This window comes from Colossoma macropomum, unplaced genomic scaffold (genome assembly GCF_904425465.1).
Source record: "Colossoma macropomum unplaced genomic scaffold, Colossoma_macropomum, whole genome shotgun sequence".
NCBI classification, from domain to species: Eukaryota; Metazoa; Chordata; class Actinopteri; order Characiformes; family Serrasalmidae; genus Colossoma; species Colossoma macropomum.
Window position 1 is genome coordinate 61,780,919 of NW_023494792.1, and position 27,684 is coordinate 61,808,602.

The 27,684-nt window shown below is 38.5% G+C and overlaps 1 protein-coding gene across 1 annotated transcript in view; it reads left to right on the top strand.

Annotated features, from left to right (window-relative positions):
• cacna2d4a (calcium channel, voltage-dependent, alpha 2/delta subunit 4a) overlaps nucleotides 1-27,684 on the top strand; it is a 191,438-nt gene that overhangs the window by 41,534 nt on the left and 122,220 nt on the right. Inside the window, exons 15-27 of the mRNA XM_036577757.1 lie at nucleotides 1,348-1,425; nucleotides 1,599-1,679; nucleotides 3,724-3,798; nucleotides 5,936-6,022; nucleotides 7,378-7,449; nucleotides 7,591-7,652; nucleotides 7,742-7,809; nucleotides 8,292-8,337; nucleotides 13,195-13,292; nucleotides 13,996-14,089; nucleotides 14,189-14,281; nucleotides 15,512-15,639; nucleotides 20,014-20,082. Of these exons, the coding sequence (XP_036433650.1) occupies nucleotides 1,348-1,425; nucleotides 1,599-1,679; nucleotides 3,724-3,798; nucleotides 5,936-6,022; nucleotides 7,378-7,449; nucleotides 7,591-7,652; nucleotides 7,742-7,809; nucleotides 8,292-8,337; nucleotides 13,195-13,292; nucleotides 13,996-14,089; nucleotides 14,189-14,281; nucleotides 15,512-15,639; nucleotides 20,014-20,082 (1,051 nt within the window). The remainder of the gene's footprint in view (nucleotides 1-1,347; nucleotides 1,426-1,598; nucleotides 1,680-3,723; nucleotides 3,799-5,935; nucleotides 6,023-7,377; nucleotides 7,450-7,590; nucleotides 7,653-7,741; nucleotides 7,810-8,291; nucleotides 8,338-13,194; nucleotides 13,293-13,995; nucleotides 14,090-14,188; nucleotides 14,282-15,511; nucleotides 15,640-20,013; nucleotides 20,083-27,684) is intronic.

The following is a 27,684-nucleotide window of genomic DNA, read 5'->3' on the forward strand; positions in this document are numbered from 1 at the left end:
ACATTTCCCACATCTGCTTATTTACTTGCTACTTGGCTAATTAAGCAGTTTGTAGTCTGTAGTTTATTAGCGTTTTAGTGCTACACTCTTAAAAAAGATGGTTCCTCCAGTGTTCTTCAGCAAAGTTCTTTACTCAGATAACCATTTGCATGCTTAAGTGGTTCTTTACGTTGAAATAGTTCTTCAAATTGACAAAGAAAGTGCTGTATATGGTTCTATATAGTACAAAAAGTGTTCTTTTGCTGTTACAAACTTGACATTGTAACAGTAGCAGAACGTTTTCTGGTGCTATTTAGAACCATTTTCAAAAAGCCTTTCTATAGAACCATATACAACACATTCTCCATCAATCTGAAGAACCATTTCACCATGCAAAAAACACTTAAACATGCAGATGGTTCTATATAGAACTCGTGGCCCTAAATAGAACCATTGTCTTTACTAAGAACACTTAAAGAACCATCTTTATTATTGTAGGTTTACTGATTTCTCAATCTTTTCTCCTAAAACCCTGCTTAGGAGAAAAGTGGAGCTTAAAATATGCATTTAGCTGTATGAAGTTCTGGAGATGAACAAGAAAAGCAGGAGCTCCCCATTTACACTGATAGATAGACTGCTTGGAGATTCAGAGATACAGAATGGAAAATGGAAAATAATGAGATTGTTCACTTTTCTATGTAAATATTTTTCATTCAGAGTGGTTTGGTGTGAAATTGTTCATTGTAGAGAAGCCTCTTTACAGCGGTGGTGATAGGAACTGGGGTTTGTGATGTTTACAAGCCAAATGTTTGTATTTAATGAATACATACTGTATATAATGGTGGGATAGTGGCAAAAGTTTTCTTTGGGGGCTATTAAAATTAAGTTTTTGTCCAAAACCTCAAAAATAAAGTCTCAGTCATCAGGCAGTGAATTCATTCCATGTAGTAACTTTCTGTGAGGGAGCTTTTAGAGGTGGACGTCTGGTTCCTATCACCACCACTGTGAATAATTCTGACTCGGTAAGTTTATCTAGAACGAAGCTTTTCACACCAAACCACTCGGAATGACTCTGTTTACATGTCAACCATTTAATTATGCAGAAAATTTGAAAAATGTGTGGAGTTCCCCTTCCAGTCTCACAGTGATTTTAAACAGGACTAAGCCACCATGTCTAGGAGAAGTAACTGAAGTTAAGAGGAGATCTTATTCTAGTTGTTTAATGTACAACATTTATTATCAACATTTATAAGCCTTGAATGTACTGTATGATGTATTTACAGGTTGTATCGTACCTGGGCTATGCTAGTCTCTCTCTCTCGCCCATTCCCTCTCTCTCCTCTCACTCTCTGCTCTCTTGTGTTTCAGCTGTTTAACACTCAGGCCCAAAGCTTGCTGCTTATGACCTCAGTGGCCATGCCTGTGTTCAGCAAGAAAGAGGAGACTGTGAGTCAGCAAAATAAGCTCTTCCCAAAATGACCCATATGACCCCTGTAGTGTATTCAGGTCAAGGAAAACGTGTTGTTCAATGTTTAGCTTGGAATGACATTCCTTTGGCTGGATATTCCAAATCCTCTCTCTCTCTCTCTCTCTCTCTCTCTCCCTCTCTCTCTCGCTAGCTGTCCCATGGTATACTCCTGGGTGTGGTTGGTACTGATGTTCCTTTGAAAGAACTCATGAGACTGGCTCCTCGATACAAGGTCAGCGATGCCTTCTGTTTCATCCTGTTCCTGTAGAACTGTGGTTTCTTGGTTTGTTTCCAACCTGCATTTAAACACCCCCCCCTTTTACCTATCAGTGAGTGCGTTTGCACGCACACCAATAATACGATCAGCAGTTATCTGATTATTCAAGTCATCATGTAAATAGCAAATAAATGCTGTTACCAGTTTCTGGAGCTCAGTAATCCGCTTTTTTCAGCCCATTTCTACCCTCTTCACTGATTTCTTTCATTTTTCTCAGCTTGCGCAAATGCGAAAACCAATTTTTGCACACCTCCAGCACTTTCGAGCTAAACCTGCAAAATAAACAACATTATTTTTGATTTTAAAATCAGTTGCCTGTTTAAATATCATGAATCAAATAAAGTGACACATTGGAGGTAAGAGGCAACTGGCTGTTTAGCACAAAGAGTTGTGTATAATTATGCTACAACATTTTGCTGCAAATACAGTGTGAGTGCATTTACCTGCCTCACAGTAAACAGGCCGATTGCTGATTTTGTTTTATTTTTAGCAAAAATCTGTGATTCCGATCGTGGCTGATTCTGATTGTACATCCATAATATTCACCAGAGCTGGTATTACAGAAACCTCTTAAGTCCTAAATCTTATCTGCTTAATTACCTTGATAACTTCAGTTAGGACTGAATTTAGAACAGTAGCTATTACAGATTATACAGCAGTGAGTCCCAGCCACGCAAGCTGATTGGTTGAGAAGCGTTCTATCCGTGCTGTTATTTCGCCATAACATCACGGTTTGTTCGCACTGTATCACTCCGCTGAAACGCTGTTGCTAAGCAACGACTTTGACTGCTGTAGGAGACGCTCAAGACATTTGAACGTTTTTACTTCTTACTTTGCCACAAACAAAAAATGGACACTTTTAAGATCACATTTGACCGACAGCCGATTTGGTCAGACTCTGAAGATGAGACGACACTAAATTCCCAAACTGTCATCACCACTGAGCAGCTTTTCAGTCGTCAGCTGAGACAGAAGAACAGCTGAACAACCTGGAATCAGCCAGAAATGAACCCAACACCATTCGCCAAACTAAATGGGCTGTAAGATGCTTTACAGACTGGCTGGAACAAAACAACATTAATACTGATCTGGCAAAAACTGACAAAACTGAGCTAAACTTGATATTGCTGCAGTTTTATGGCTCAGTCCATATTTCAAAAGGCAAGGCTTACAGCAGACTGTGCAGCACTGTGTGCTTGTTAAGAAACTATAATTTGGTGAAGGAACTGCGAACATTAAAACATATTAAACGCCGCGTTCACGGCCCAGTTTATTAATTTATTACTTTATTTATTTAACTGTTGTATAAAAGCAATAGAACACTCGAGGAGTGTGTTATCGCCAATAACATCACGGCTGTGATGATCTACGGCGACCAAATCACAGCCGTGATGTTATTTCGCAATAACACACTCCCTCTGTGTTCTATTGCTTAAATAAAACACAAGTAAGTAATAATGACACAAGTAAAAGTACCTCTAGATAAAACAACGTGAGTAAAAGTACAAAAGTATCAGGTCAACACACTACTAAAGTACTCAGTAACATACATCTGCAGTGGAACTTCTTAATAAATTCAGCATCTTTTAGCTCAGGAACTGAAGACTGTACAGCTCTATCTTTCTCTTTTTTGGGTTATTCTGGTCTGAAATAAAATGCTAAAGCTCCAAAGTGAGAAGTGTGATCAATCACAAAGCAGTACAGATGCTGCCAACAACAAAACAGAATGGAATTAAACACAAAATAGGAATTAGTAACTAAATATGAATGGCTAAAAAGTAAACGAGTAAAAAGTAGGCTCCTTTACTCACTAATCTACTTGAGTAGAAGTAAAAGTTTTAGGTATTCTACTTAAATAAATGTACTTGGTAAATGTAACTGGTTACTACCATCCTCTGGTGTTATTTAAGCTTCAGTGTCTTTCAGTTCCAGCCTCTGCTGTGCTTTTCATACAGCTCTTATTTGTGCTTCACTGAAATTGTCCTTTAACTGTTCTCAGCTGGGAGTTCACGGCTACGCATTTCTGAACACAAACAATGGCTACATCCTCTCTCACCCAGACCTGCGGCCACTGGTGAGCTTCACTTCCTCATCACTGCCACGTCCTCCAAATCTGACCAAGAAGGACATTTTATTTAGCCTAGTTCCATAAAAGAACCTCCACTGGTTCCCTAAAAACGTTTCAATGGACTTTTCTTTACACTCTTAAAAAAAGACGGTTCTTCAAGGGTTCTTTAGTAAAGGGAATGGTTCTGTTTAGAAACATGAGTTCTATATAGAACAATTTCATACTTAAATGGTTCTTTGCATGGTTAACCGGGTTCTATATTGTTCTGACAAATTTTTGCATCCTTTTTGGTGCTATATAGAACCATTTTCAAAAATGTTCTATATAGAACTATGTACAACACATTCTGCAGCAATCCAAAGAACAAAGTCACCATGCAGAAAACTCTTGAGGCATGCAAATGGTTCTATATAGAACTCATGGTTCTAAACAGAACCTTTACTTTTACTACAGAACCCTTGAAGAACCATCTTTTCTTGTAGAGAACCGTATTTGTAAATGAGACACATGAGTGTGAAGAACCTTTTTTTTTAAGTTGTGTGAAGAACCAGGATGTAAAGGTTGAACTGTTGGTCCAAGAACCATTTAGAAACCTTTGTTTGTGTGTTCTGGTGCTAAATGATGAATCTGCTCCCACAGAGACCTTCTAGGAGCTTGGTCAAGAACCTTTATATCACATGATGTTTCCTTGAGAAGGGTCTTCACATTCACATATCTCTTTTTCAAGCATGGTTCTTTAGAGAACCCAGAGTGGTTCTACGGCATTCCTCATAGAACCCTTTGTGGCACTGTCATTTTTAAAAGTGTACATGCAGATTTTACAAGAAGTTTCTTAAAATTTCTTGCACTTATAATATTTTGGCCGCTTATTTGGTTTGGTTTATTTGTTGCTTTATATTTTATTTGGATCACTGTTCATATGATAATGTGAAGCAGAAGAAGCTAGAATGGCCTGTGTGGATGTGAGTGGAGGTGTGTGGATGTGTGTGGAGGTGTGTGGATGTGAGTGGAGGTGTGTGGATGTGTGTGGAGGTGTGTGGATGTGAGTGGAGGTGTGTGGATGTGAGTGGAGGTGTGTGGATGTGAGTGAAGGTGTGTGGATGTGTGAGGAGGTGTGTGGATGTGTGTGTACGTGTGTGGAGGTATATGGATGTGTGTGCAGGTGTGTGGAGGTGTGTGGATGTGCGTGTAGGTGTGTGGATGTGTGTGGAGGTGTGTGGATGTGTGAGGAGGTGTGTGGATGTGAGTGGAGGTGTGTGAATGTGTGTGGAGGTGTGTGGATGTGTGTGGAGGTATGTGGTGGTGTATGGAGGTATGTGGATGTGTGTGGAGGTATGTGTAGGTATGTGGATGTGTGTGGAGGTGTGTGGATGTGTGTGGAGGTGTGTGGAGGTATGTGGAGGTGTGTGGATGTGTGTGGAGGTGTATGGAGGTGTGTGGATGTGTGTGGAGGTGTGTGGATGTGTGTGGAGGTGTATGGAGGTATGTGGATGTGTGTGGAGGTATGTGGAGGTGTGTGGAGGTGTGTGGAGGTGTGTGGAGGTGTGTGGAGGCGGTTAACTCCTTAAACGGCCAGGGCCCACCGGCGGGCCTGAAGTGTTACTGCACACTTCCATAACCTACACACTTAAAAATCATGGTTCTTCAACAGTTCTTTCGTACAGAAAATGGTTCTACGTAGAACCATGAACACTCAAAGAACCTTTTGTATGATTAAAGGGTTCTTTGCATCGTGAAAAAGTTCCTCAGATTGATGGGAAATGTGTTGTATATAGCTCTATATAGAACCTTTTTTGGAAAGGGAAGAAGGGTTCTTCTATTGTTACGATATCAAGCTTGTAATAATAGAAGAAACCTTTTTGGTGCTACATGGAACCATATACAACAAATTCTCTATCAATCTGAAGAACCATTTCAAGATGCAGACAACCCTTTTATCATGCAGTGAGTTTTTTTGAGCGCTCATGGTTCTATATAGAACCATTTTCTTTACTGAAGAACTCTTGAAGAACCATCATTTGTGTGTAAGAAAAGTTTGCATTGTGGTCCGTGTAATTACTGAATACTGAAGTCTTAGTATGTCAGGATTTTAAGGGGTTAATATTTTAGATCAGTGCTTTTCAAGTCTTTTCTTGTTTGTTAGTACAAAGAAGGGAAGAAGCTGAAGCCCAAACCCAATTACAACAGTGTGGATCTGTCTGAGGTTGAGTGGGAGGACACCGAAGACACCGTGAGTGAACATTCTGTCACAGGCAGATTAGAAACTCCAGGTCTAAGCTGGTTTTCTCTCTGAGAGAAATGAATGGTGTCTTCCAGAATTGACTCTGTCATATCCTGTGGTAAACAAAGACCCCATTTGCACCTGGGGCCGTATTACAGAAACTTTCTGAAATCTTATCATATCTGCTCAGCCACCACGCCAACTTCAGTTAGGACTGAATTTAGGACAGACACCTTTACAGAACAACAGTTCTTAACTTCAGTATCTCATCATGAACTCCAGGTAAGAAAACAGCATCACACAAACATCCTAACTAGACTAAACCTCCTAAATCCTGTCCTAACTTTAGGATGAACCCCAACAGGGTCCTCACTTCTGTTTAAGGTCCGTTTCTATGGTTTTTAGGCAGCTGTGTCAGCAGCATAGTTCACTACCAGCATAATGAGCTCCATTTATTCCTACTGTAAAACGCTGCTTTCACTGTGAGATGATTTTCTTTTCTAACTCTGCGTTTTAAAGATCTCAGACGCTGCAGACTCGATCTCCACCACCCCTCTGATTACCTTTGTGTGTTAATGTTGATGATGAAATATTACAGTGATGGTGGTGAATAATGAGGAGACGGAGCTGAACGTGTGTCTGTTTATTAGGAGGAATAACATAAGGTGATTCAAATCTGTCATTAATGTGACGAACCGGTGTCCTGAAATGACCCTCATGATCACATCCTACTCAGTAACGTCACGTGAATGAATCACGTTCATCATCAGCACAAACTAACGAGCAGAACGAGCTTCGCTGAGAAGATAATTAACTCTGATCAGCTCTCAGCTTCATTATTAGAGCGAAACGATGGAGAAAAAGGTGAGATGAGCTGCTTTTCCACCGTTTACAGGCTTTAACTTCTGCTCGGCGCTGTTGCCATGGTAACGCTGAATGACGGCGCACGCGCAGTGGAGAAGAAGCGCATGAATTCTGATCTGAGCGTCACATTAAGGTCGCATGGCCACGAATCGGATATGTATCCGATCTCGGACCACATATGAAAGTGGCTCAGGTCGGATTTGAAAAGATCAGATTTGCGTCCACACAGCTATGAAAACATCAGATCTGAGTCACATTAGGGCAAAAAATCGGATTTGTGCCACTTCAACCTGGTAATGTGAACGTCGCCTTAGTTTCCCACAGGGTGAGAAAGCAGCAGTTTTAGAAAACTCCATTCATTTTTCCCCTTAGAGAAATCCAGCTCAGACCCAGAGTTCCTTATATGGTCATCTATAACTACAGAATGAAGCAGACGTCTATATATGATATACAGTATATTGTGTAGACAGCTTAATTGTGTATGTGTGTTCTTCCACCAGTTGAGGACAGCCATGGTGAAAGGGGAGACAGGGACACTCTCTCTGGATGTGAGGGCCACAGTGGATAAAGGGGTACGTGACCTTTGACCTTATCCCTGCTTGTGGTCAGCAGTTAGCTGCCAGAGCATCAATGATTTCCAACATGTTACCACAGCAGGCTATAGTGAGACCGCTTTAAATGCAGAACCTGAATACAGTGTTCTCTCTTTATAGAGGAGAGTCATGTTCCTGAAAAACGAATACTTCTACACAACCATCAACGAGACTCCTTTCAGGTGAACAGAAATCTAATGTGTTTGTTCTATAATGTGTTTTCCCTTTATTTTTAACTGACAGATTGATTAATTGACTTTTTCTTCTCCAGTCTTGGATTAGTGCTTACCAGAGGTCATGGGAAGTTTATTTTCACAGGCAACATTTCAGTGGAAGAAGGTTAATCTTCACTTTTCAGATTATTTTTCACAAATTTCATTATCTTGGTTATACGGTTACTTGCAAAGGTTTGTGCGCCCCCACTTAAATTACATGTTTGGTTGATTTTCTAATTAAAGTAAGTCCTCTACATCCTCACATCCTCTACAGAGAACACACTTCTGCACACTTTATTTCACAATTACTGTTTATTTGCTGAATTTAGCATACTGGAAATAAAACATAAAATGTAGCCTCTGCAAACATTGTCATATTTTATATTTTATTTTTTCCAATATGATAAAATTCTGCACTACAACTTGTAGAAAAATGCCACATTTAATGTGTCTCTGTAGAGCACGTGTTAACTTATTTTCAATTAGAAAATGAACAAAACGTGTTATTTAATCTGTGTTGTTCAAACTTTTGCATACAACTGTATGTACACTGTCTCATTTATTATTATTTATTATATTATTATTAACTCTTTTCTTCTCTGTCAGGTTTGCATGATCTCACCGCATCTGACGTGGCGATAGCAAACGAGTGGTGAGTATGTGCTGGAAGAAGAAGAACCAGACCGAAACCTTCTTCTTTTTCTTTTTCTTCTTCATCTATAGCAAAAAATCAGAAAAACGACCATTATCTACAAGTTATTACTTTTTCAGCATTGGGAAACAATTTAATCCAAGATCAACTGTTTGAGTGTTGAGTGTGTCCACTCTTCACCTTTATTCCAGCTTCCATTCTTTTCAGGAGACTCACTTTCAGTTCCTCAAAGAATCTGCAGACACACCTCCAAAGTTCAGTCTTAGAAGCTGGTTGATCTTTTCTGAAGTAATCAAACACATTCAGGGATGTTAAGGTCTGGACTCTGGGGTGGTCAGTCCATTGTTCAGCTTGATGTGTCCGTCTCCTTTTCACTTTGACTTTCTTCTCCCTTACACAAGTGGATTATCTTAGAAATATCTCAGAAACATCTCCTGCAAAATAAATAACAACAACAATAATAATAATACTAATAATAATAATACTTTTTATTAATATAGTACTTTTCATGCCGGTGGCAGCTCAAAGTGCTTTACAGACAGATGATAAAACATAGTTATACAAGAAATCATAAGTATTTATTTAGAATCAGAAGAAAATAAAACAGATCAAATTAGAAGATAAAAACCACGAGACGTAGAGTTTTAATTAAACGCTGAGTTAAAGAGATACATTTTTAGATGCTTCTTAAAAGTGAGCACTGAGCTTGACTGTCTAATAAAAGATGGAATTCAGTTCCACAGTTTAGAAGCATAATAACTGAAAGAGTCTCTCTATGTTTTCTGTATTTTACAGAGGGTGTTTGTAGAAGGCCACTATCTGCAGATCTTAGATTACATGCTGGAACATAAAAACAGACAGACAGCAGAGCTTTAAGGTCATTTTGAGCTTTAAAAACTAGTAGCAGAGCTTTAAAATCTATCCTGAATGATACAGACAGCCAGTGCAGCTCTTTTAAAACAGGAGTGATCTGATCTCTCTGTTTTGTTTTTGTTAGGATGCTGCAGCATTATGTACGAGTTGTAAGAGATGTATTGTTTTCTTAGGAAGTCCAGTAAGAAGACCATTACAGTGATCAACTATGCTTTAACAAATGCATGAACAAGTTTCTCTGCGTCGCTCTGAGACAGAAAAGGCCGAACTTTAGTGATATTTCTCACGTGATAAAAAGCTACTTTAGTGACTGCGTTTACATGCAGGATAAAACAGAGCTTGTACTTGTACTTGTAAATTGTACTTCATGGAAAGGCAATAAACGAAGGCTTTAGCTTTTTCTACAGTACCGTAAGCTTTTCTCAGAATGCTACAACTAACAGAACAGCACTCGAAACAGGAAGAGATTAACCTTTAAAACGGAGCACTCCATGAGCAGCCACAGCAGAAGGGCTTTGATTGTATTAAAAGTGGACAGCAAGCACCCTGTTTCAGAGGCATTCTTGGTTATATAGCGCCAGACTGACAGCTGTATCCTGTATTCATCACAATCTCATAATATTTATTGCTATGACTGAAACACATTTGGTAGCCTGAGTGCTGCACCAATAGTTTGTTACATTAAACTGTCAGAGGCCTGTGTTGGTGTTCTTGCTCTGAAAGACAATTCGAGATAATCAATTAAAGGGGAATTCAATGAATTTTTCAAAATTTTTGCATGATTCAGTGGTTAATGTGCAAACAAAGGCATTCAGAGTGGTGCGCCGTTCTAGATAACCTTGCTGAATCAGATCTCTGTACAGTGGTGGTGATAGAAACCAGGGGTTGCCATGACTACAACACAAATATAGACATTTTATGTATTATCCAAAACCACCAGTGAACCTACATGTGTCTTTAGAGTTTTATATGGAATGTTGATGATGGAAAATAGTGGAAAATCTGAAATAATACGTTTTCTTTGTGGACTATTTTGCCCCACAATGCTGTTATAAACCGCAAATACCTCAGGACTACCAGTAGTCTCAGTAATCAGGCAGTGAATTCATAACCATTTCATGTAGTAACTTTCTGTGAGGGAGCTTTTAGAGGTGGACGTCTGGTTCCTATCACCACCACTGTGAACAATTCTGACTGTGTAAGTTTCTCTGGAATGGAGCGTTTCACACCAAACCACTCTGAATGACTCTGTTTACATCGTAACTGTTTAATTATGCAGAAAAATTGTTGGAATTCCCCATTAATGAAACAACAGAAATGTGATTTGCAGTGTGCGCACTAGTGATGCACGACTCCGAGATTCCTGGAGTTGTAACCGACTTTTGACTCCTGCCACTGGAATTGACTGTTTTAACCAAGAAAGCCCCAGAGTTGGTGATAAAGGGACACAGCAATAATTTTGCTTTCACTCACAACAATTTTACATTCACTCGCAATAATTTTGCATTCGCTCACAACAATTTTACATTCACTCACAATAATTTTGCATTCACTCACAACAATTTTGCATTCACTCTCAATGATTTTGCATTCACTCACAACAATTTTGCATTCACTCTCAATGATTTTGCATTCACTCACAACAATTTTGCATTCACTCTCAATGATTTTGCATTAAATCACAATATCTTTGCATTCCCTTGCAAACTATTTGCATTCTCTTGCAAAATCCATTGTATTTGCAACAGACCACAAAATCATTCAATCAATCGATCGATCAGTCAATGAAATTTATCAACTAAAACAAATGAAAATCAGCAAGACAAGAAGATTTATATAAAAAAAATAAAATAATAAGCATAAAATAGCCCTGATAGTAAGAGGATAGTGGGCCACTGTCAGCCCACTGTTGGCAAAGCTGGTGGTCCACTGGCATATTGCTCAGCGTTGTCTGAGCAGCCCACCAGTGTTTAAGCAGAGTGTTTGACAAAATTCCACTTTTCATCGCTCATTTTCCAATTTAGTCATTTTTTCCTTCCTTCTTTTCTTTAGTTGTACTTTGTAAATAAGTTTAGTAAATAATTTTAATCTAGTGCAGTGTCAACAACATTTTCTGTAAAAAATATTTTTGTTAGGCTTTTTTTTCTCAGCTGTTTGTAATATTTGTCTTATTTTTTTTATTTTCTAAAATAAAAGTCTGTGTGCATTTAAGATCGTTTGAGGAGAGGTCCGAGGGTGGACCAGCAGTGGCAAACCGTCAGCGGGGTGCTGACCTTATCAAGCCAGGGGACCGATATATGCTTTGCAATCTGGGAGCAATAAAACATATAATGTCAACAAAATAAAAGTAAACGAACCAACTAAGATATTAATAAAAAATGCAATATCTTTACCACAACCCCTTTTTCAAATTCTTTTTCAGTTCTTTGCATTGAGTTGGATGTTACTCTTTTAAAGTGGCTATATATATATTCGCCAGCTTCTTATTCGACTTTTCCGGTCCACCTTAAATGATGCAGCGATTACCTTCATGGTGCGCCGGCGCCAGCATGTAGCTGCAGCGCCATTTAAGGTGGAACGGAAATTTTAGTAAGAAGCCGGCAAAAAGAAGCAAAACACAGCTTTTTTCACAATGCTGTGAAAACATTGTTTGTTGTTTGGTTTTCGTTCCTAGTTCCGTTTCTTATAATTGCTTATTGCGACCCAAATCGTGAAGAAAATGAAGATGTGCGGTGCAGGACGGATGGAAAACGCCTCTATCAGCAGAGTTTGTGCTCACAGAGGCTGATGAGCAGCGCCGGCGTTGTTTAAAGCCGCTAATTAAACCAACTCACACTGTTCAAACTCAGACTCTTCTGCTTTACGCTCGGCTCCGTCAGACTGTCCCTCCAGCCGGTTACGATGAAAAATCACGGAGTCAACAGGGCCGAAGAGTCGACTCCGAGCATTTCGAATCACTGTCCGAGAGTCGACCCCGACTCTTAAACGTGTTGGAGTCGAAGAGTCGACTCTTTTGGAATCGACTGCCCATTCTGAGCGCAGTTCAAATTCAAAATGTCAACGGCTCAGCGCGAGCCAGCTCCAACGGTTCTCAACCGCTGAAGAGTTTAACTTAGCTTAGCTAACGCTAGGTTAGTTTAGTTGTTACTCTCAGAATTACTGTATAAATCATTACAATACTTTTAAGGATGTGTAGTTATACGTACGACAAGTAATCTAAACTGATAACTTATCTGAATGTATCTGATAATAACCTCTGATTCATTTGTGATCTGAATGTATTGTGAATGTTAATGGCTAACTAGCAAGCCAGGCCAGATAAGGCCATCAGGGTTCCACACTGAGGTAATTTAAGTAAAAAACTGAAGGTAAAATGCTATTTTTTTGTTTGCGTGTTAAAAGTAGAGATGTGTAATGGCAAACATTTCTCACATAAATTGGGTGAATTAACAGACTGACATCTTGCTAACGTTAGCTAGCTAGCTAACCTGTTAGCTTGTATCTGAGGTAAATTAAGGCTGGGGTTTGGCTGAGCAAAAGTTTATGCTGGCTCTACTGTGCATCTAAAGTCTAATATTGTGCTATTAATGCTTTTTAATTTCAGTTTTGTTTCAGTTAGTTTTTATAGGGGCATTACTAGTTTTAGTTTAGTTTTTATTTTCTAAAAAGTGGACATTGAGATTTGGTTTTCATGTTTTTAAAATTAGCTGTTTTTATTTTTATTACAGTTAATGAGCACATTTTTTCACTGCTAGTTATCGTTTTAGTAATAGTTTTAGTTTAGTATAACCCTGTTTCATATAAAGCTGGAAAGGCAGCTGAAATTCCAAAATATGCCATTAAAGTCGAACTCATAAAAGTGTGTCTGAAATTGCAGTGCTGCAGCTCTGCAGCTTGATATTGCTGGGAAAGTGACAGCTAATGTTAGTTCAGTGACTACAGAGTCATTTCTTCATGGTTCTTTGCTCTTTTTATCTTTTCTAGGACGTACTGTGAAACTGATATTGACCCTCACCACCGCAAACTCACACAGTTACAGGCTGTAGTCCGATATCTCACTGGCAAAGAGCCGGACCTGCAGTGTGAGTTAAACTCCTTTCTCACTCATCATGAATAAATTATTTTTCTGTTTGAGAAAATGTACACACTTGAAAAAGATGGTTCTTGAAGGGTTCTTTAGGAAAGGGGTTCTACATAGAACTATGAGTTCTGTACAGAACCATTTGCATGCTGAAATGATTCTTCAGATTGATGGAGAATGTGTTGCATTTGATTCTATATAACACCAAAAAGGGTTCTGCTATTGTTACAACCTTGACATTGTAACAATAGAAGAACTCATTTTGGTGCTATATAGAGCCATTTTCAACAAAGTTCAATATAGAACCATATACAACACATTCTCAGTCTGTCTGAAGAATCATTTCACCATGCAAAAAAAACAGTTGGCATACAGAACCATTTGCGTGCCAAAGAACCATTACATGCAAATCGTTCAAAATAGAACTCATAGTTCTACATAGAACCTTTCTACTAAAGAATTCTTGAAGAACTGTCTTTTTGATGTGTATAGTTCAGTTTTTGCCTGGTATACGGTAAAGTAAATAATTAGAATAGAATTTATTTGATTAAAATGTTTGTTATTTCCACATGAAATATATCGTACCAACACATTTTTGTCTTTCTATTCTTTTACTTTGAGCAATAATTGTATTGATGTAATGTCAACACAGTTTACACGATTGTCTGTGTTCACTAAAGCATGACCCTTTGTCTGTGTTCTAGGTGATGAGGTTCTCCTGAGGCAGACACTGTTTGATGCAGTGGTCACTGCTCCCATGGAGGCATACTGGACTGCCATATTGCTCAATGAATCTGGGTATGTTTTGTTGCAGCACTTGATGTTTTGTTGACTGTATTACAGCCGTTTAAGACTTACAGCATCCTAATTTCCTCTTTTATACCCTGGGTGATGCAGCATTGATGATGGAATTGAGACGGCATTCTTGGGCACTCGTTCAGGCCTGATGAGGATGTTCAAATATGTGGGTGCTGAAAAACGAGTTGCAAAGTGAGTATTTGGGAACCGGGGCGGCACGGTGGCGCAGTGGGTAGCGCTGTCGCCTCACAGCAGGAATGGCCTGGGTTTGATTCCCGGCCGGGCGACCAGGGTCATTTCTGTGTGGAGTTTGCCTGTTCTCCCTGTGTCTGCGTGGGTTTCCTCCCACAGTCCAAAGACATGCAGTCAGGCTGATTGGAGGCCCCTAGGTGTGAGTGAGTGTGTGAATGTGTATGTCTGTCTGTCTGCCCTGTGATGGACTGGCGACCTGTCCAGGGTGTATTCAGCCTTCCACCCAATGACAGCTGGGATAGGCTCCAGCACCCCACCGCGACCCAGAAGGATAAGTGGTTTAGATGATGTATGTATGTATGTATGTATGTATGTATGTATTTGGGAACCTCATTTAATCCAGGGGTTGGACTGAAGGGCTGGGAAATATGTAAGAGGATGAAAAAACAAGGATAGTCTTATCTCATATGGGAATCTGATAAATGGCAATATGTGGATTTCAAATAAATATCATCATATATGGATTTCTTTTATGTCTGACATATATTTTTCACATTATTACTTCACTTTAAAAATGGTTCATCATTTCAACCAAGTAAAAATACTTAAAAAAGTACTGGATTCAGTTAACAAATAAAAACATTTATCTCTGTTATTTCCTTGTTATGTTGGGTCAAATTGACCCGTTTCAAAGTTTAAAAGTGCAGAAAAAAAAATTTGTAATAATTTTAATCATTTTTCTGCTGGGTTAATTAGTATAATGAACATGTTAATGAAAAATGACTAATTTAACATGTTAGGGTTATGTTTTCGGGTCAGTTTGCCCCAGCAGTGAGCATGCAAGCTACGAAGAGTAAAAATATCAAATTTGAACCAAAACGGATTTGTTTTCTTTTCAAATTTGAGACAAAATGCAATTATTTTTAGATTTTTACTTACTGCATGTTTTTAAGTGTACACTACGCTGACTTCGAGTGATTAAAATATTGTGAAACATTCATTACTTTGTTCTGATAATGCAACAAACTGGTACAGTTTGTTCAATAGTATCACAGTATGTGTGAGCAAAATTCAGTATGTTATCGTGAAGCATAACTTAATCGCTCTTGGCTGCACGGATGTTCTTGGTCAGGATGGCATTTAAAGAAGTTCAGCCATGATGACATTGTTTGCTTGATTGATCCATTATTGTTTTCTGTAAGTGAGATTCAGTTCCTTTTTGTTCTGCAGGAAATTTCTGTCTGCATCAGATAAAGATAATCTTTTCACTCTGGACCACTTCCCGGTGTGGTACCGCCGTGCTGCAGAGAACCGCCCTGGTCGATTCTTATACTACGTTCCCAAAGAAGACATGCGAGGTAAACATCTTACATTGTATACCCACACTTTACAACGCCACAACGTACAGCTGTCAGAAGTTTTTGCTTCTTTTATTAATGGTTGCAAACAAAATAATAAAACAGATTTAAAGGGAAAATAACAAGATAAATAATAGAAGTGGTTCTAAGAACTATAATAATTATTAAACTGGTTATTGTTTTGTGGCACTTAGCCCTGTTGTTTCATAACAGTCACTCCCTGTGGGCCTACATTCCTGTCAAGATGAAACAGCACTTTTAATTTGCTACAAGTCCTGTGATAGTTGGCCACGGCTTGAAGAGAGTGACATGATTGTTTAAAATTAAATCATACAGAATTAAACCAATTATGAAGAAGCAGCGGTCAAGTATAGTGTATTTTAATTGCGTTGATTGTGATACAGGTACACCCAGGAGCAAGATACATTCATGCCTCAAACACTAGAATAGAGCTGCACAATATATAAATACATGCAGTGCTGTGCAAAAGTCAGAGACCAATCCTCATTTACTTAATTTCCATTTAAACCACCAATAAGTACAAGTTGTTCATTTTTCCAGAGATATTAGATATAAAATAATCCGCTTGCATAAGGAAGGAGAAAGTCAACGGAAAATAAATGAAAAAAAAAAAAACTGGAGCTGAAAACCTTTTTGAAAAAGGTTCTATATAGCATCCAAATAGGTTCTTCTATTGTTACGATGTCAAGCTTGTAACAACAGAAGAACCATTTTGGGTGCTATATATGGACCCCTTTTATGAAGGTTCTATGTAAAACCATCTGTAGCACATTCATGCACATTTTCCATCAAACTGATAAACACTTTCTTGATGCAAAGAACCGTTTAATCATGCAAAGGGTTCTTTGGGTGTTCATGGTTCTATCTAGAACCCTTTTCTTCACTGAAGGACCCTTGAATAACCATCTTTTTAAGAGTGTAGTAACTACTATGAAAGAAAGGTTACAGAAGTGAGAAACAGAAGTGTGCTGATGGGTCATTAGAGTTTATAAACAAGTAAATATGTGAGATGCAGTCATTATGGATATAATCATATATTGTCACTGTCCAAAGAAAAACATGAATGTCCATTTCTGCATTATTTGAGTGCAGTAGCTGTTATGTATGTTAAAAGGAAAGAACATTTTTGCCTTTTCCTGTAAAGTTACCATTTTTGGGATATTAGTTTTTCTTGGCCTTCTGCCTCAGAACTCACAAGAGTACATGGGTCAGTTATGTTGTGCCCGGTCTGTAAGGGCACTGAAAGGGCTCTGCTTTCCTCAGATGTTTTCAGGGAATATGAATTGGACATTAGTGCCTCCTCCGGGCCACAGGATCATGATCCAGAGTATGAAGATGGTATTTAAACAATCTGTTTCTAATGCATGCATGTCTTTCCCTTCCCTTTCTATCATTCTTTCCTTTCTGTCTGTTTTCTGCTTTGTCTCTCTCACGCTTTCATGTTTTTCAGTTTTTATTGTCACTTTCACGTTGTCTTTAATCTTTACACACACACACACACACACACACACACACACACCTCATACACACCTCATACACACAGATACACTTTCTTTTACTGTCCCTCTCTCTCTCGTTCTCTGTATCTCTCTGCATGTCGATGACTTAGTAATGTAGTATAACTTTAAAGGGGAATTCCACCAACAAATAGCATTAACCCTCCTGTTATGTTCAACTGTTAGGAACAGCAATAATGTTCCCTGGTCAAGTTGACCCGATGCTTGTTTAACCATACAAAAGTAGTTAAAATATTTTTTTCTTCATTAATGTTATCTTTAGCTCAATTAATATCAATTTAATCAATATTTAGTATAATCAAGTTTTTCGCCCATTACAGATCATAGTTTACTATGATTAGTACAATGATTAATACAAACAAAACTTCTCTTCTGTTTAAATTCAAATGACACTAAATGAGCCAAAAATTATTTAAAATATTTTCCCTGTATTTTTAATCTTTGCAACAGGCCAGTTTGACCTGCAACATAACAGGAGGGTTAAGTGTGTCTTTCAAATCTTATAATGCATTACAGCACCGTTCACAGTCTTTCTGATCTGCTTAGTACTGTCAGCAATGATCTTGCTGATTTTGCTGGCTTTACTGCTGAACCTCAACCCTTTTACGTCACACACAGACGTTGTTCTCTGAGAAAATTTACCATTTGCAAGTTGACTCACCTCTCTTAGTTATTGTTGCTCTATTCCAAACCTTTCTGAATGGCAGGCCAGTGTTATCTGTAGTCAGTCAGTGCGTTACGTTAAAGTGCGTTATGTTAAAGGTGCTGCTGATGCAATTTAACAAATCCTTGTGATGGCTGGAGGAGAAATCTGGAAGCAACCTTTAAACTAGCTCTAAAATATCCTTTACTTTTTTAAAAACAAGAAACTTGTGTTCCTTATTTAATCTATTTATGATTATTTGCATTAATTCTAATGATATATGGTGCTTTTGCTAGCAAAAACACACTTATTGTGTAGATAAATGGTTTGAAATGATGTGGTTAAGTGCACAGTACTGTATGCAAGAATTAAACATATGAATGTAGGCCAGTTTTAAGGCAAAAGGAAAGGATTTTGGAGATCATTAATCAAACCAAGAAAATCTTTCAGCCACTAGGCATTAAAATGGCAGGTTTTTATGTCTAACAGGGAAGAGGTTTAAACGATTCATTCATAGACATCATATTAAAATGACTTTTAGCAAACACAGTAACCCAGATCTTATTTTAGAGCCAGTGTAAGTCTGTCTGTTAATAGTTTTGAGCTGTGTTTGATATTCCGCAAAATTTATTTACAAAACTTTTTCAGCTTCAGGAATAAAATAAAAACTGCTCCCCCCTCCAGATAATCAGGATAGGGTGAGTCAGGCATTATATGCTTCTCACTAACACCTTTCACCATCTCTTACTCTCATAATTCTGACTGATTCACTGCCTCCACCGCTCTCACTGCGGGTTTGTTTTGGGAGTTCTGTCTGATCTGAGTAATTTCTTTGCTTGACAGAAGAGTGCATAGTTGTGTTTGGCTGAAAGCTGTGTCAGTCAGTAATGTCTGTAAACTGAACAGAGGGTGGCTTATTACATACTAAGGCTTATTATTCAGTAGCTACAGGGACTTCAATGCAGACTGGCTGAGCTGAAGAGTAGGGGGTAAATTAATCTGAGGTCCTTTATTGCGTCTCTGCAGAAATCCACATCATTAACTGTTACATAAGGCAAATTACCGGCTGGTGGGTTATAAACAGGTAGATTCATAACCTTCAACACAAAGCAACAAAATAAACAAAGCAATAACCGCCTAGACATACTGTGGGTGTGTTTGCACCTGTACTTGGGTTCTCTTGAATCAGAAACAGATACATTCTTGCATTTTAGTCCTGATTCGCTTCGCGTTCACACAGACATTTAATGTTGATTTAAAAAGATGTAAACAAAAGTCATACGAGTAAAAGGTCATGACTGATTGGGCAGATTTTATGGCGTGCAGTAACTGTGATGATGTCCAGCAAACTGAATCGTGCTGTTCTCAGTTCTATCTGGACTCATTTGTTTTATTTATGTCTTGTTTTATCTGTCTTGTGATATTAGAACAATAGAGAGCCACGAGACTCTTTGCATTACTGTGGTTACAACGAGGAGCAGGGTGGCTCACTGCTTTTACAGAACGGAGAGACCTCAGCTCATTAATACATAATTTATGTGCACTGTTAAATGTGTAGTATTTTTAATGACCTCAGCCTTGTTTTAAAACACAAACTATCCATTCTATAATTATTGATTCTGACCTTATGAATAGATGATAGACACATGCAAAACAGTGTCAGCAATTCATCTTTTACGTGAATCAGAGAAGGACTCAGCCTAGCAAGGACGTAAATGCTTGTAGCTCATATCAGTGATTGATCACACTGATCAGGCATAACATTCTGACCACCTCCTTGTTTCTACGCTCATTGTCCATTTTATCAGCTCTACTTACTATATATGTGCACTTTGTAGTTCTACAGTTACAGACTGTAGTCCATCTGTTTCTCTGATACTTTGTTCTTATGGGGGTCCCTTTACGCTAATGGGGGCTCTGGGACCACTCAGCTGTCCCTCTGTTCGCAACCTGATATATTTTGAAGAAGCTATAAACTTAACCTATAGAATTTCGGTAGAATTCCCCTTTAAGCCTTGTTGCATTGCATGAATCTGAAACTGGTTTGCTGGTCATGCTGTTCAGAGAGCCATTTGTTGCACGGCACAGGTTTTGAATGCATCTGTGTTGTGATTTTCTGTAAAAGTAAGTGTGACTGTGAGTGCATTCTGATGTGTGTTTGTACTGAGAGGTGTATCTTTCTGTGTGTGGCAGATGGCAGAATCTTGATCGCCGCCACCGCTGTCACTGTGACGGTTGGCCAGAGAACAGCTGTGGCTGGAGGTAGGAGATCAATTCTTCTTTTTCTTCTCCTGACCTCCCTCCCTCCTGGTTCCACCACTTCATACACATCCCGCTAAGCTGTGTGCTTAGTTTTTCTCTTTAATCTGTGAGTTCATGCGTCATGTGCCCTCCACAGTTCGCTGAGATTCTTATAGAAATGAATACAGCAACATAAACCTTCAGCCACTTGATTTAGTTTCGCTCTTTCTTTCCTTTAGAGATGCACATTGATATTGGAATCATATCAGTATTAGTAGATAAAAACAGCATTGGCAGATATTTCGAACTGATATTTGATGTTGGGCTGGGCGATTAATCAAATTGTATTCCATTCCTTCTCTCAGTGATGCTCTCATTTTGTCTCATGTGTTCTAAATCTTTTGCCCCTCCCTAAAAGCCCAAACTCATCTAATTTATTTTGGTGTGATTCACTTTTATGTATTATTTTTATACATGTTTAGTAGTTTTCAGTAGGTTGTGACAGTGCAGTACAACATAGTTGAGCTTATTTGTTTTGATCTTATTTATTTGTATTCCCTATTTTAATATAATTTATTTAAATGCGTATATATTTATATATTATTTATTTTATGTATGTACTTTTTTCACATTTATTTTTAATATGTTTTGTAAATTATATTTACAATTTAAGTAAACCCACTTTTAACAAATATCTTTTAAACGTTCAGTAAATAACTGGTTGTTTCCAAAGTCAGTGGATAATCATGTAAATTAAGTGATTTCAGTATTGACCAAAATAACTGATTATGATTTTTGATAATGATAATCGAGTAGTCCTGATTTAATGATGTAATAATTGAACTCCGGAAGAGCAGAATGTTTAGGTGATGCTGGGGCTGCATTCAATCCCGACAAAACATTGCAAAATGTTTATTTAAACAGAAACGGTGGTGCGTTGAACACTGTTGTGTTACGTTAGCATCGTAGCTTTAGCAGCTGAGAAGGTCATTCTTGGCGTTCTTTTCAAAGAATTGTCAGAGCCTAATGAAATAGGTTTAAATACGTGTTTAATACATCTTTTAATGTCTTCAGTTGTCACGTACACCAAGCTGCAGCGGCTGCATTTGAATCCATTGTGTGTACTGCCTTTTTAATACGGTGGGGTTTATTTACACATTGCTGCTGATTGGGTAACACCTGTGACACACCCATCAAATGAGAGAGTTATTTAACACTGAAACCATAGAAAAACGGTGCACAACGTTTTGAGATTGAACATGAATATTGAACATGTTACTGCACTAAACTATCTGCATTTTATTCGTCTTACTGTATATAACCTACATAAATAAATGTTATATTTCTCTGTAATGCTAATTACAGTCCAAATGGGTTTAGTCCCAAATTCTACATTTTAGAATTGTTTATGTATCAAAATCAGCAGAGGTGTACATAAAAAATATCGGATATTAGCATTGGCCCACAATTCCCATATCAGTGCACCTCTCGCTCACCCTCTCTCTCTCTCAGACACACACACACACACACACACACACACACACACACACACACACACACACTGTTTGGCAAGAAAGAAAGGGAGGCATTACTTCTGGAAGTACATTTTTCTTTTGCTTGGTCTATCAGTGGGGTAGTGGAGGCACAATGGACGAGCCGTTGCAACAGGAATCCAACATCATTATAAACAGAAAAGAAAATAAAAAATAAAAATGAGTACTCTCGTGGTCTCCCAGTGAGAAACTTCATGGATTCTTCGGAGCTGAAGGTGATGAAATGTCCACATATATACAGTCCAATGCTATGTTTGTTTTGTTGATTTTTAAAGTGAAAATAAGTTGAGTTTCATTTGAAGTATAAATGCAATACAGACCAAAGACATCTAAACGGACCAAAAGTTTGTGTGCGTGTTAATCATCTCTTCATAAGCTCTGAACGTGTAAGTATAGAACGGATTGGTGTGGGTTTTAAAACGAGGCTGAGGCACGTTTTAGCCCTTGCGTAGAAAACAGTATATGTGACATTTTATGTAAAAATCATTTAATCATGGTTTGACATTGTTTGATGTCCTGTATTTAAAATAAAGTGATAACTAAAATGTAATTAAAGCATGGTTTGGCTTTTCAATGTAAAAGTTTGTACAAAATAAAACAGAGAACAGAAGAACTGATGATCTAAAACAGGTGGAGTGATTAATGTATGGTTTTACATTGGAGGGTCTCGTTTGAAGTTATTAAAAATGTTTCATGTGCACATTTAACTGCACACATAAATTCTGTATTAATGATCCGAGGTTTCTCCGTTCTGTAAAAGCAGTGAGCCACTCAAGGCCGTTACAGGGATTTCACCATGCGCCGCGTTGTAACCATGGCAACACAGAGAGTTTCTTCACTTGTTGCTCTAACACCAAAAGACAGATGAAACAAGACATAGAAAATCAAGGAGCCCAGATAGAACAGAGAACAGCACAATTCAGGCAATTCAGAAAGTTCGCCGGACATCATCACAGTTAATTTATGTCATGACCTTTGACTCTGCTTTGGTCCGGGCCAAGAGAACCCAGTGACAAGTATAAGCATGCCCTAAGTTAACACATTCTCTACAAACCTAAATATGACATTTTTCTGCAGTGAGCATGTGCGTTTATTTACTGGCTTTAACATAGTAGAAAAATAAAATCTATTAAATGTGCCATAATGTGGTGGCTGGTGAATAGCCAGACGTGCGCAGAGCAGACTACAGTAGAAAGTGTTTAATATGGGAGAATCCAAAATCAAGGTACAGAACAGGCGAGGGTCGACACACAAAAGAGCAAACAGAGTCCAAAGGGATAAGGCTAAAGTGGTAAACAAGAGAACGAGTGGAAACACAAACCGGAAAGTCAAAACACGAAAACAAAGGCTCGGTAATGCACAGAAACTGATACAATACTTCGCAAAGATACAACAGACATATATAGTCCATACAACAGGTGTCAGAAATCAATAATCAGGCGAGCAAGAACGTTGATAGGTGGATTGCTGAGAGTTTGTGTCAATGTGACCTCCCAGTGGATTCTGGGAGTTGGAGTGCTGAACGGAGTGAGGGGTGTTAGTCTCTGCTATGGAAGGCGTGACACATAACCTTTGCACATTTTCGTTTTCTTTTCCCCAATTTGTTAAATTCAGTAAATAAACAATGATTGTGCATTAAAATGTGCAGAAGTGTGTCTCTGTAGAGGGTGTGTTGAAGGGGAATTCCATCAATCAAAATCTCTGCATAATTCAGTGGCTGAGATGTAAACAAAGTCATTCAGAGTGGTTTGATGAGAAATCGTTTGTAGAAAAACCTGCCGACTCTAATTTTCCTTATATTCTTTACAGTGGTGGTGATAGGAACCAGGGGTCGCCATGTCTACAACACAAATATAGCCATTTTATTTACTATCCAGAACCACCAGTGAACCTACAAGTCTTCTGAGCTTTTATATGTAGTGTTGATGATGGGAAAATCATGGTCAGTCTGGAAAAATAAGTTTTCTTTGGGGACTGTTTTGCCTCACAACACATTTCATGTATCCCTCCACCATGGATGGATTAAATAAATTGATTAAAATACGTTTTAGACCAAAACTTTACAGAACTATCATAAATATGTCTTGCTGTGAATTCATAACCATTTCATGTAATAACTTTCTGTGAGGGAGCTTCTAGAGGTGGATGTCTGGTTCCTATCACCACCACTGTGAACAGTTCTGACTCGGTAAGTTTCTCTAGAATGGAGCATTTCACACCAAACCACTCTGAATGAACTTTGTTGACATATTAATCATTTTATTATGCAAAAATTTAGAGTTCCCTTTTAACTTATTTCACTTAGAAAATCATCACCACTTATACTTTGACCACAGGAACCCAAACTTTTGCATATGACTATATAATAAAAGATAAGAATATGAAAATTAGTAGATAATTTGAAATTTGAAAAAATTATGATTGGATGCTCATTCTGCTTTATTTACTTTCAAAACTGTAATAAAATGAAGAATAAGCTATTCAGGTGCGTCTGATAAAAAATGGGTGTAATTCATAGAATGTGGTAAATCTGAACACACTCTGTGTCTCATAGGATAAACAGAACTTAATCTTGTATCATCTCCTTTACAGAAGGGGTAAATTCTCAGCATTTACACTGAAACATCAAACCATGGCTTCACTTTTATGTCTATAAACGTGTTGTGCGTGTGCTCAGGCCTTCACTCATGCTTCACCTGCTAGCTTATGGAAATACATTCTTTATTCATTTTTCAACATAGAATTATTCCACAGCCCACAAGTAGTATTTAAAACGACTTATCTTGAGCGAAAAAATAAAGAAGCATTTCATTTTGTATCATCCCATACAGTTTGATAATAACAATCTTAGGAAAAAAAGATCAAGAGGAACAGTGGTATACAGTAGAGATAAATAGAGACAGAAATAAATCATAGCTCAAATAAAGTATAAGGAGGTGCATTAGGCCCACTCCAAGGGGCAACTTCTTTCCCCCCATACGTCACAGAGGTGCTAGTACCTCTTGTGTTTTTGAGGGAATGGGTGACCTAGCGTGATCTAGCCCTGTATTCACATGTGCAGACGAGGCACGGAAGCATGCAGACAGTGAACAACGACACACTAGTTGCTCGTCACATGTAGCACTTCAGATCTGACCCAACTGCAGTACTGCTTCCAATTGTTGGACTTGCTGATAATCAGTGAAATCAGCCGTAATATTAAAACCAACTCGTTTCTACACTTACCGTCCACTTTATCAGCTCCACTGACCATCCAGTTTTACTCTGTAGTTCTACAGTTACAGACTGTAGTCCATCTGTTTCTTTGCATACTCTGTTACCCTGTTCTTCAATGTTAAGGAACCTCACAGAGCAGGTACTATTTGGGTGGTGGGTCATTCTCAGCACTGCAGTGACACTGACGTGGTGGTGGTGTGTTAGTGTGTGTTGTGCTGGTCTGAGTGGATCAGACACAGCAGTGCTGCTGGAGTTTTTAAACACCTCAGTTTTTGCTAGACTGAGAACCACAAACCTCCAGCCAACAGCGTCCTGTGGGCAGTGTCCTGTGACCACTGATGAAGGTCTAGAGGATGACCAACACAAACTGTGCAGCAGCAGATGAGCTATCGTCCCTGACTTTACATCTACAAGGTGGACCGAAAAGGTAGGAGTGTCTAATAGAGTGGACAGTGAATGGACACAGTGTTTAAAAACTCCAGCAGCACTGCTGTGTCTGATCCACTCGCACCAGCGCAACACACACTAACACACCACCACATCAGCGTCACCGCAGTGCTGAGAATGATCCACCACCCAAATAGTACCTGCTCTGTGAGGGTCCGTGGGGACCCTGATGACTGAAGAACAGGGTAACAAAGTATCAGAGAAACAGATGAACTACAGTCTGTAACTGTAGAACTACAAAGTGCACCTATATGGTCAGCGGAGTTGATGACAATGAATGTACAAACAAGTTTTAATATTATGGCTGGTCGATGTGTGTTGTATTTGTAATGCTGAGTTATACAGTTTTTTTTAAGATAGTGTCAGTTCGTTCTGAGTAATGGCATCGTCCTTGTCTTTGTTTGTTATCATGTAATAACAGGGTCAGTCTAATAGCATAATTCATCACTTAGCTCTATTTCTATGGCTGCTTGTGCAGAAGAAACACTTAATCACATTAGGGAAAAACATTTTTTTTTGCAATTAAAGTGACACACATTTTGAATGTACACATATTCAAATATCTACTTTATGAAGGGTTGTTTATGCTGTATGTATTTATGTGCATCTTGCATACAGTGCCCTGTCAATGTACTGAGGGTGTCAAGCAACTAGGATTGAAGATGAAAAATGAAATATGAGTCCAAACATACCACCTTTTTTCAAGTACATTTAGAAGTGTGCTTTTTATTTTCTAATAATGATACATTTTGTGCTCTCATTTTATGTTACTAAGTAGACATTTTAAAGTAGAAACTTCCTATGGATTGTCACTGTTGGAAAAAAACTCATATCCAATGTTTAATCCAGCGAAGTTAGATTAAAAATCATTGATTAGACCTGTCTCAGAAATGTCGGGCGTGGCCTAATACTCTGATGAGCGCATGTGATCGACTTCCCTCTATCCAACCCTCCCAGTCTGATGTGTCACTGAAGCAGAACTAAAAGGGAAGCGGGGAGAAATGAGTGCGCCAGACTCTACATATACAGGGGGTGTTGAAGACCCCGCTGTGTCCACTCACTAAAACATCACCCAGCTTTTATATGGAGATGTGTTAGGCCAAAAACAAACACAAATTATAAACGCACTGCCTTTCTGTACCAACACACTGTGCTTTCTTACATTACTGTGGCAGTTAAAACACTCAGTAGTCAAGGGGGCGCTAGAGGACATATCAGAAAAGTAGCTGCTGCCGTTCCAGCATCCACAACATCTAAACATGTGAACAGTAGAGGAGTGTTAGGTTCTTAACCTGTACTGTCAGAGTGATGATGTGATATATATGAATATGCTTATGCATGTTCCAACTGCTTGTTTGTTTAGACAGTTTACCAGGAGAAAGCAAAATGGGGGTATGAAACTGTTTGGTCATGCTTGGCTGTCGCTATAGCGCCCCTCGCTGTAGCGCTCAGAATGCAGCTCACCCTTGCATTATGAATTGCGACGTGACACATTTTAAAACGCAAAAATTGGAAGCTGGGAGTGGTGAGAGAACCGCGTACTGTCCTTCACATCCGGCAAATATCTTTTAATATTTGGCATTGGTAAGTCTACATTTAGAAACCCATGCAAATCCATGAAATAACTTGTTAATGAGAGAGAAGGGAATGATAGAGAAAGTTGTGGGCAGAGGGAATGTGATGTTAAGCCATGAATATAGCCAAGCTGGCCGCACACAGATACTATGACAATCCATGCTCAACTAACGGACGATATCCAGACATGGGACGTATTTTATTGCCAAGTGTAAACACAGCCATAGCCACAAAGGGGGTTTCCGAAAATGAGGCTGGATTCAAACAGGCCATAATTATTTAATTGTGACCATCTTTAATTACATCAGCAATGAGTTAGCCAAAATAAGCTGCCAAAGCAGTCCTTCCTAAGCCATGACCATTTGTGATCCATTTTCAGCAGATGTGCTTGTGTACTTTGGATTGTCCATGGGGGTTCTTTTTTTTCCTTCTTTCCACAGTGTACGATATTTATAACATCTCATCTCCCATTGAGTTAGTCTTTGTTGACCGTTAAGTGCGCTGTTTTGCTAATTTTAGGACTATGTCTCTCAAAGGCATTACTTTATATTGACATAAAAGTGGATGTATCTAAAATCATCCTCGAGGCTACTTGTGCTACAAGGGGTTATTTTTTTTTAAATAGTTATAAATAAACGATGACGTTTTCTGCTTTTGCCAACCCATACTCATGTTTCCATCTTCGGTCTTAAGTTCTTGTCTGTTCAGCCAAAAAATAAATAAATAAATAAATAAAAAAGTTCCAACTGCACTGTGCATATACATTTGGAGGGGACTGTATGCTCAGGAAATAATGTAAAAATTCAGCACACACAGACACATTTGACAAAAC